The sequence below is a fragment of the Quercus robur genome, chromosome 12 (genome assembly GCF_932294415.1).
Source record: "Quercus robur chromosome 12, dhQueRobu3.1, whole genome shotgun sequence".
NCBI classification, from domain to species: Eukaryota; Viridiplantae; Streptophyta; class Magnoliopsida; order Fagales; family Fagaceae; genus Quercus; species Quercus robur.
Window position 1 is genome coordinate 27990318 of NC_065545.1, and position 10238 is coordinate 28000555.

The 10238-nt window shown below is 34.3% G+C and overlaps 2 protein-coding genes across 2 annotated transcripts; both read left to right on the plus strand.

Moving 5' to 3' along the window:
* Positions 1 to 1724: 1724 nt before the first annotated feature.
* Positions 1725 to 5862, plus strand: LOC126709550 (replication factor C subunit 2). The gene is made up of 7 exons (XM_050409833.1): positions 1725 to 2108; positions 2859 to 2965; positions 3066 to 3167; positions 3336 to 3531; positions 5071 to 5199; positions 5290 to 5484; positions 5577 to 5862. Exons 1-7 carry the CDS (start codon positions 1935 to 1937, stop codon positions 5685 to 5687), a joined length of 1014 nt encoding a protein of 337 aa, XP_050265790.1. The 5' UTR covers positions 1725 to 1934; the 3' UTR covers positions 5688 to 5862.
* A 2044-nt stretch (positions 5863 to 7906) lies between these two features.
* LOC126709470 (60S ribosomal protein L24) lies at positions 7907 to 9856 on the plus strand. Its single transcript, XM_050409721.1, has 5 exons — positions 7907 to 8068; positions 8763 to 8838; positions 8980 to 9081; positions 9215 to 9363; positions 9497 to 9856. Exons 1-5 carry the CDS (start codon positions 8058 to 8060, stop codon positions 9651 to 9653), a joined length of 495 nt encoding a protein of 164 aa, XP_050265678.1. The 5' UTR covers positions 7907 to 8057; the 3' UTR covers positions 9654 to 9856.
* The last annotated feature ends 382 nt before the right edge of the window (positions 9857 to 10238 follow it).

Genomic DNA, 10238 nt, shown 5'->3' on the forward strand with positions numbered 1-10238 from the left:
CTTTTGTCAAAAAACCAAGGATTTTTATTTAACACCTCTTTTAGACTTTCTTCACTAGCAAAAATGGGCAAAAATAAATTGCTTCCCACTTATTGGATAGTAAAACTTTGTGATCCACTAATATTAGACTTGAAAGCCTACTTGTTGAAATCTTTCTTAGTTTGTATTTTGAGCACAAAACTGCATTTGATGTTGTGAAATAGCTACTTCATTTGACTTGACCGCCATCACTCCTTTCCCTTCATCTGAGAGATGAAACATTCTCCACATCTCTTCCAAACATGCATCCATTTGAAGGGAATTACAACACAAAGATGGTATTGAAAAGGGAAAAGGGTACATAAAACACAGAGGGAAAAAGATCCAAGGAAATTAAAGCCTTTACAATAATTTGTTGATATAAATGCAAATGAGAAAACGAGAAGGGTATGGGAATACTACATGAGAGGAAATAACAAAGAAATAAAAGTCTATACAAAAATTTGTTATTTCAGATGAAAGGTTTGATCTTGCAAGAGATACCGCAGTTTGGAGCTTCTATTTTTCAAAGACTATGGGACTCTAGGATCTGTTTGAATACTGCTTATTTTGCTGAAAACTGAAAACAATAAAAAAATAAAAAAAAAAATTATTGTTCACGCATTTGGCACTATTCATAAGCCTAAAATCACGATTCATGATGAATAGCACGTTTTCGCCCATCCAGGAAAAAAAAAATGCAGAAAATGCAACACAAGAAACGCAATACCCAAATGCCACCTAAGAGAGAGGAATTAATAGTAACTTATTGAGTGGTAGAAGTTTTTTAAATCATAAACAACGATTTAAAAAACCGGAATAGTCAAAGAACTATAATTGAATTTAGTTCTTGATTTTGACCTTTTTTTTTCTCCAATTTTGTTCTTCATTGAATCGATCAGTCTGGTTTAGTTTTTAAAACAATGATCTTAACAATTAATAAGTTAATCAAGGTGTATCCATTTGTCAAGAAAGATACCACATTTTTTTTAATATAATAATTCCACAGTTACAAGGGGACTTTGAGTAGGGGTGGTAAAATTTGACATGACCCGCAAACCCGATACAATATGAAATTAATAGGTTATGGGTTGAGGTTTAATAAGTTTGTTTCATATTTGAATTGACATGACAGACCCGTTTGATAAACGGGTTGAGTTAGTGTTCAGCCTATAGAACTCATTTGACCTATTTGATTCGTTTAATTAAATAAAATTTTATCAATATACTCTTCAAACTCTAGATATATAAATTTATTAGTTGTTGTGGTTTATTTTCTTTAACATATTGTGATTGATTATTTGTGATATTGAAATATGCTTTAATTTTGAATGATTATTTATGATGCAATTACTCATTAGTTCTGAATTTTATATTTAAAATATTTATTTGTTTGTTTTTTAGTATTTTTTTTTATTTTGATAAAATTTGATAAACAGGTCGACATGACTAACTTATTTAATAAATATGTCGCATTAGGATTGAGAAGTCTTATTCCGTTTAATAAATATATCAAAACCTGACACGTGAACTTGAATGGTAGTTAAGCTACAAAGTTATTTTTAAGGGAAACATATATATATATATATATATATATATATATATATATATACTTTTAAAAAAAAAATATTGAATAGGAAAATAAAAAATGGAGAAGGTTTATAAAGCATAAATTGAACGTTTTGTCGGGTTTTAAGGAAAAAAAAAAAAACATTGAAAGGAAAAGGTTTTTCCCCATCTTTTGTGCAATTTCCCTCCAAATCGAAAAGAAAGGGTTTAGGCCTTTTGCCATTCGGGCGTTGGTACAAGGGTTTTGGTTTCCGAATCCAGAGCAAAAGCATTATTAGCATAATATAGCAACCCAACCTGTTTATAAATCTAGTTCTTATAGCAATTCCTTTTTCTCTCACACAAAAATGGCTGCTTCTTCTTCTTCTTCGTCTGGTGGGAGCTCGAGCAGTGGCTACGACATGCCATGGGTAGAGAAATACCGTCCCAACAGGGTCGCCGACATCGTGGGCAACGAGGATGCCGTGTCCAGGCTCCAAGTCATCGCTCGCGACGGCAACATGCCCAACCTCATCTTATCCGTACGTTTTTTCTTTTCAGTCTCACTCAGTCACCGAAATTACAGTATGTAGAAATGAAATTTCTGGGAAGTGCAATTCTCTTTTGCAATTTCAAACTTTATCAGCATTCCTGTATATTTGGATTTTGATTTGTTTAGTTATACTTTAAAGATTTTTTTTATTATTATTTTTTTTTGTATTTTCTTATTCTATTTTATATTTTCAATTAATGCATCAGCGAGGAAGATTCAGTTGATTCAAATAGAATAAATATGACCGACACTCATTAGTCTGTTTAGGATCATAGCTAACTCCAAAATTTGTGACTAAAGGTTTGGTTGTTGTTGTTATTCTATTTTAAAATTTTCTGTTAATTGATTTAGCATCACACCTGATAAGAGTAAAAGCGAAAACAAAAAAAAAAGGGTTTTTCTCCCCTTTTATATGTATATAAGTATGCACATACATATGTTTGTGCCATTATGTGTGTATATATGTATGTATGTACATGTGTGCATGTAGGGCGTGTGTAATGTGCCATATTATTTTGTTTCTGAAATGAAAAGGCAACACAGTGAAGCCAAATAGTTGCATCGGACTCAGTTGACGAATGTTTTTGGGTTTGGGTTATGTGGAAATTGTAATGGCAAGCAATTTGATCAGATTTGTTAAGAGTCCCACTGGGAAGTTTGCATATGATTGTTCTCTGCTCATGTTTGTAAAGTAAAAGGCTTATGATGCTGCTCATCCACTTTACATTGTTTATTTCAGGGTCCTCCTGGAACCGGTAAGACCACGAGTATACTCGCACTAGCACATGAGCTTCTGGGACCAAATTATAAGGAGGCTGTTTTGGAGCTCAATGCATCAGATGACAGGTGGGTAAAATTTTCTAGGCTTTAGTATCCTGTCTTTTTTTCTGGGGGGGCCTTTTTGGTTAGGTTCTGAAATATGTTATTGTTGCTGTTTCTTTTTTAGGGGAATAGATGTTGTAAGGAACAAGATTAAGATGTTTGCTCAAAAGAAAGTGACACTGCCCCCTGGGCGGCACAAGGTAGTAATCTTGGATGAAGCTGACAGGTAAGTTCTGATAATAATGTCTCTTTACTCTCCAATCATTAAAGGCTTCTATCTGGAATTATTATAGTTTGTTGTTTGATGTTATATTGTTCAGGCTTTGGTATATTTTCTTCCATCTAAGAACATGTATCGAATGTTGTATTTGTCAATAACCTTTTCAATTTTCAGCATGACATCTGGAGCACAGCAAGCTTTGAGAAGGACAATGGAAATATATTCAAACTCCACTCGTTTTGCTCTTGCATGCAATACTTCTTCTAAAATTATTGAGCCTATTCAAAGTAGATGTGCTATTGTTCGATTTTCAAGATTATCTGATCAAGAGATACTTGGTCGTCTCATGGTGGTGGTTGAAGCTGAAAAGGTATACTTAGTTTCCTTAATAAATAATGTGCCACAGGTGCATAGCAGCATTACTGTCATTCAATGTCAATGCAAATTGCTTTCAGTTATTAATTTAGCATCCGTTCAGGGCACTAAAAAATAGGCTTTTTCTCTGTCTGGTTTTTCAAAAGCCATATATCCCTTATTCAATAAAGCTTCATGATATATATTTTTATAATTATTTGGTTATTTTAGTATAATTATTCAGTTCAAGTTTTTTCTCACACCAAGGGGTTGGAAATATCAGATCTTATTCATGTATTCAATGAAAGCACGTGTTTCTCTGTCCCTACCTGTCAGCATGTCAGTGTGTATAAGCATGCTTACATTCATGCATCTATTACCAACTCCACTCAAAGTAGAAAAATTAAAAGTGGGGGGGGGGGGGGGGGGGGGACTGGGATCTTTCTATCAGTGCATTATGATTTTGGAATATAGTCTGCCTCTCTTTTTAAACATCTAGGATGCCTTGAAGCTACATCTAGTTGAGCTTTGGTGTTATGGTTACTATTATTTTTGTATTACCCTAAAAAATTTCACTATTTTAATAGATGGTTATCTCTCTCTCTCTCTCTATCTCCATATTCGTTGCTTGCTCTTTTTGTGCATGCGATGCTTGGTCATTATGAAAAGTTCAAGTTCCAAGCTGACTCTTTTTGGGAAGGAACATAAATGAGCAATTATGTTGACTCTCTTTCAAACTGAAGAAATTATTAGGAATATAGCTTGAAAGTTGTTGCCAATAAGATCTCACATTAAAATGTTTGATTGATCATCATGAACTGGTTAAGCTACTGACATGGGAACTGCAAAGACAATTTTATTTCAACATTTAGAATTCAATTATATTTTTGTTGGTCAATTGGATTTTATTTTAGGTCTTATTATTTGATAAGGTTATTAGTATTTTATTTTATTTCCTAGAGTCAAGATTATTTTTGTAATTCAATAATTGGACTTTCTTAAATCAATTGTAATTCAATAACAGTTAGACAGTTTTCTTGAGTAATCAAATGTTTTGTTGGAATTTTTCCTTCAAATAGCTTGGCACTGATTCTAGGCAACTCTAGGTGCTGATTGCTAGATCATGTTCTCTCTTGCTTGGGTGTTGATTCCTAGGTTATTTTTTTTTATTTTCTATTCTTCAATTTTGGTGTTAGTTTTGGTTTTATCTTGCGTCAGCTACTTGAATGCTTGTATATTATAGCACTGTCAAATGTGCAACAAGATAAAATGTAGTTCATCTAGCTTGATTTTGAAGGGAACATCAACAACCAGGTATTGTAGGAAAATGTATGAATCTGTTTAGATAGCATTTAGGCAATTTTAGTTAATATGAGTGAACTTTGAATGAATTCTTCATTTTGTTTGCAACAGAACCATGACAAAGGAGATTATACAGTAGTTAAAATTTATAGTAGTTTATTGTTTGTTAAATCTGGATATTCTATTGCTATGCATTAGAAATTTAGAAGAAAGATAGAAATGTGTGGTTGATCTGTGTTTGTAACCAATGAAGGTTCCCTATGTTCCGGAAGGTCTTGAAGCCATAATTTTCACTGCTGATGGTGACATGAGGCAGGCATTGAATAACTTGCAGGCTACATACAGTGGGTTCCGTTTTGTCAACCAAGAAAATGTTTTCAAGGTTTATGACTCTGAATACCTTCTCAGTTTAGTAATTTACTTTCACTATATATAGCTTGGTTGGTCTATAATGTCTGTCATTGGTTTTCAGGTTTGCGATCAGCCTCATCCGTTGCATGTGAAGAACATGGTGCGCAATGTACTAGAAGGGAAATTTGATGAATCTTGTTCTGGTCTCAAGCAGCTCTATGATTTGGGCTATTCCCCCACCGACATAATCACAACCCTATTCCGCATCATCAAAAACTATGATATGGCTGAGTATCTAAAATTGGAATTCATGAAGGTACAGATATCATGCTGACCTTGATCCTTCCTACTCCTCAAATGTCTTGTCTTTGTTACAATATTTAATTCTTGTTCTCTTTGAGTTTCCAGGAAACTGGATTTGCCCATATGAGAATCTGTGATGGAGTTGGTTCATATCTTCAGCTCTGTGGTCTTTTGGCTAAGCTTGCTCTGGTGCGAGAAACAGCTAAAGCTGCATAAGTAGTAGTAGTTACAACTTTTTTTTTAGTAAGGTAGTACTTACAACTTGAACCTTCTTCAATTTGGTCTTTTGATGGTGAAATTGTTACTGTAAACATGAGAATTGTGCTGTTGCTCAGATGTGACTGTTTTCTTAAGGAGGTAACAAAAGTTTCAAAGGGAAGTTCAACTTGTATCTGAATTGCCTAGTAGTATCAAGTAGTGGGGTACCCAACATTGGGCTTCTTCATTTTAATATAATATCTGAAAACCAGTGAGTGTACTTAATATTAGGAAACAGTGCACTGTATGAATGAATGATGATGAGAGGGTTGCTTGTGAGTTTTGGCATTGGAGTCAGCCAAATTTCTTAAACCCAACCCAATTGTTGGGAGCAAATAGGCATGCTCTTCCGGTTTGCGTTCATGATACCCATGTTTACAAGCTATATGGGATGTCATGATTTGAGTTCAAACAGGGAAAGAGGAAAGTTCGTGGCCAACTTGACTGAGGTCTGAGGAGTTACCTTAACAGGTCTTGAACTCTTGTTGATATCTCTTACCATCCTATTGTTTTGTTATTTTACTGGAGATTGTGAAGTTCACCGCCAGGAGCTGGAATATAATACCCTAAGGATTACTTTTAGTGGCTCACAAGGGTTCAAATTCCCTGTGCCTCTTCTTGTGTGTTAAGTTTAGGGTAAAACTTAGATTCAAGGTGTTGTTTCTTAGGTTTTCTAATTGAATTTAACCATGTGGTTGGATGACCAATGCAATGACAAGTAAAGGACAATGTTATCTTAAAAAAAATAAATAAATTAAATTCAATCATGTAGTTATATTGACCAAATAATTAAATCCAAAATAATCACATGATTGAATTTAATCGGTGAACTTAAGGTACAATATTTAAGAAATTGTATTTAAATTTTACTCAATCGATTTCTAAGAAATTATCCGAGGCCAATTTCATATTAAATATTCTGACTCTTGATAACAATGAATACCTAAGTGATCATGCCATCAATGTAATGTCCTTTTTATGCGTTCTAAATTACAACTCTTGTATCTTCCTGAAGAAAATGTATACATGGGTTTGATTCATGTGATTTGGTTTCATTTATATATTCTTTTTGGAATGAGTGTTTTAAGAGGCCTACATATTGCAAAAAGATGTCTTTGACTCTTTGCATGGATGGCAAAAATGTTCTGTCCGTGTGGTTCTTCCTTGCCTTGAATAGGGGGTAGACAGTTTACACGTTTTACTCCTCAAGATTACTCCTCGATCTCATCTCAAGTGTGTACATATATTTTTCATTTAACACACACACACACATATATATATATAAATTACCTTCACAAAAGTTAAGGATGATTACTACCATCAACAAGTTAAGACAAAAACAGTATCACTAATTGAAATAGTACCTGACAAGTTACCATTCATGAACAGTATTTCTACTCTCAGTATAAACAGTAAATAATTGCAGTAAGTTAAAGTATTTCTCTACAGTTCAAAGAATCTGTTTTCAGTTCAAAGCAGTTCAGTATTCAAGAATCCCTAAAATGCTTATCTTTTCATTCTTAACACCTTTATGATTGTCCCTTCCTTTTTACTCTAATCTCTAACTTATCAATGCAAGAGCTACATCATTAAGTATTAACAAAATATTTGCAATCCATCTTGTCCTTTACTTGGCCTTCTCTCACTCCATGAGTTCTCCTCAATTTGAAGAAGGGACGGGCCATCCATGATACAATTTCAACTTGTCACGTCACCATTCCTAACTCTTTAGATTCATTCTTGAAAAAAATGTATTTCTTACTAGAATGTAATCAAAATTTACTTCCCTCTCCCCTCCCCCCTCCCCCCTCCCCCCACCCCTTTTCTTTTAAACCACGATTGCTACTTTATCTCAAATATGTTTGCATATTTAACAAGTCCTATAGAGGTATTTAGATGGCAAACTTATTGATTTGGGGTATGACGTAAATTCAAAAGTCTCAGATACAATCCATCACACTATTGATCTATAAGGTTTTCAAAGTATCTTATGAGTAGAGGGTGGAAGAGTTTAGCTAAAGGATGAGACACAAAAAATATATATATATATATATATATTTTTGAGACCATTACACAATATATATATATATATATATATATTATTTTTTTTTAAATTTTTTTTGGGGGGTCTTATAGTGCAACACTAATCTTAACTACGGTCGTCTTTTTGATCCAGCAATAAGCCCATAACGACGAGCCCAACAACTAAAACCGGTGTCGTTTCAGTCCTTATCCTTTGTTATTAAATTGTTGAGTCGTGAAGTGCTTTGCTAGGGTTTCTGCAACTCAACTAGGGGTTTACGAGCGGCGTCACCTGCATCCGCTGCCATGGTTCTCAAGTAAGCTTCTCTCTCTGTCTCTCTGTGTGTGAATAACATCGATTTGAATAACTTGTTTTCATGATTGATTCTACCAAATGCAATATTTATGATACTTCGAGCCTTCTAGATCTGAAAATGACATTCTTTTCCTCTCTTTCTGGAGACCATATATGTTATGAAAAATGTTTGTTCTCTACCATATTTTGATTTTGACACTGCTATCCGGTTTTATGCTAGAATCAAAAAGTGCATAGATTAACAATGGAAACAACGATGTTTTGCTTTTTCTGAGAGTCAGGTTTATGTAATGAAACCTTTAAAATTCATTAAATTTTGTAGAATATTAACAATTTTTTTGCTCAATTTTTTATTTTTTATTTAAAGAACCTGACTAGAAAATAAAGAATTGTATAAAAAAATTGAATAACCATTTCAGAATGCTAAGAACGAAAACAGTTTTATGATTCGGAATAGAGAGGCTAAAACAGGAATGAAAGACTACAGTCAATCAGATGAACTTTCAGTTTGGTTTTTGATTTAATCATGTGTTTATCTTGTGGGAGCCAATGGTTTGTAACTGTGTGGCTCTTTTAAATTCTTGGTTTAATCAAAGCTTTTACACTTGGTGCTTGGTTGTGCTTTGTGTTCTCTTGTGTGTGTCCTATGATATACTGATTGTGTATAATTTGGTATTTGATTTTTGGTGTTTTAGGACTGAACTTTGCCGATTCAGTGGTGCCAAGATATACCCTGGTAGGGGTATCAGATTTATTCGGTCAGATTCTCAGGTAAGTTATGTTGGTGGGATTACTTGGTTTTGTAACTGTAACAAACTCTTCATGCTTCATAGCATATGTTTCACTCTTTTGTTTCATCATCTCATAAGATATATCTATACTAAAATATGCTCTCTTGTTTGATTGCTTAAGGTTTTCCTCTTTGTCAATTCAAAATGCAAGAGGTATTTTCACAACCGCCTGAAGCCGTCAAAGCTTACATGGACAGCCATGTACAGGAAACAACATAAGAAGGTGATTTGATGTTTCGTAACCAATTGATTTCTCCGGTTTGTTATGCCCCTATTGGGGCCTTGGCTCGTAGTGCTAGCATTTTGGTGCACTAGTCATTGATTTATCTGTTGTTTTCTTTTCTGGTGCTTCTTAGGACATTGCTGCTGAATCTGTGAAGAAGAAGCGCCGTGCCGCCAAGAAGCCTTACTCAAGGTCCATTGTTGGTGCCACCTTGGAAGTCATACAAAAAAGACGGGCCGAGAAGCCAGAAGTCAGAGATGCTGCACGTGAAGCTGCTCTCCGGTATAGTTGAAACTTTCTGCTATAACTTCTTTGATTTGCCAAGTTTTTAGATTCATTCTGGCGTTTAGCCTAGTTGTTTAATGTGTAATTTTTAATAGTTCTATTTGTGTTTTGTTGACCTTTGAAATTTCAGTGAGATTAAAGAGAGGATCAAGAAGACCAAGGATGAAAAGAAGGCGAAGAAGGCAGAGGTGATGGCCAAGACACAGAAGACACAATCCAAGGGTGGTGTTTCTAAGGGCGCTGTACCAAAGGGCCCCAAGCTTGGAGGTGGTGGTGGAAAGCGTTGAGCTCCTTATTTATCCATTTTGCTACATGCGGAAGCATAAAACTATTAAAAGTGTTTTCTCTCTGAATTTTTTGTATGGATTGCTTTGCCTTCTTAGTGGCAGGGCTTATTTTGTTATTTACCCCTTGACATATTGTTGGAAGACAGGGTGGCTTTATATCACTTTTAAACTAAGCAATTACTTAGCATCAGCTGTCTGACTTAGATTTTAGCCTTCTTTGTGAGCATGCCTGGATGATTCTTGTTTTTATTATTTGATTTGCTAGCCAGATGTTCCGGTTTGGCAAAACAGAGATGGGTTTTTCTGGGGCCGAGATTCATAGGTAGTGTCTTTGGTAGCAACGAATGTAGCATATATGCCTTTTATTTACGAGAGATTAGAACATCTATAGTAGTAGAGTTATTTTTTTAGCTATTTAGCATCACAAAAAGTCACTTTATCTATTTTATTTACTTGTTTTACAAAATATCCAACAGCAGTGGATCTATTTTATCTTTCAACATGATAAAATAATATAAATATCACAATAAAATAATACACCCCACGGCCAAAAAAAAAAAACTCCACAAATCGATCATCTGAAGA

Excerpts from the sequence above, each read along its gene's own strand:
- LOC126709550 (XM_050409833.1), top strand. The coding sequence starts at position 1,935 with ATGGCTGCTTCTTCTTCTTCTTCGTCTGGTGGGAGCTCGAGCAGTGGC. Across the intron at positions 3,532-5,070 it reads TGGTGGTTGAAGCTGAAAAG|GTTCCCTATGTTCCGGAAGG; the intron begins GTATACTTAGTT and ends TAACCAATGAAG. Across the intron at positions 5,200-5,289 it reads ACCAAGAAAATGTTTTCAAG|GTTTGCGATCAGCCTCATCC; the intron begins GTTTATGACTCT and ends ATTGGTTTTCAG.
- LOC126709470 (XM_050409721.1), top strand. Across the intron at positions 8,839-8,979 it reads TTATTCGGTCAGATTCTCAG|GTTTTCCTCTTTGTCAATTC; the intron begins GTAAGTTATGTT and ends TGATTGCTTAAG. Across the intron at positions 9,082-9,214 it reads ACAGGAAACAACATAAGAAG|GACATTGCTGCTGAATCTGT; the intron begins GTGATTTGATGT and ends GGTGCTTCTTAG.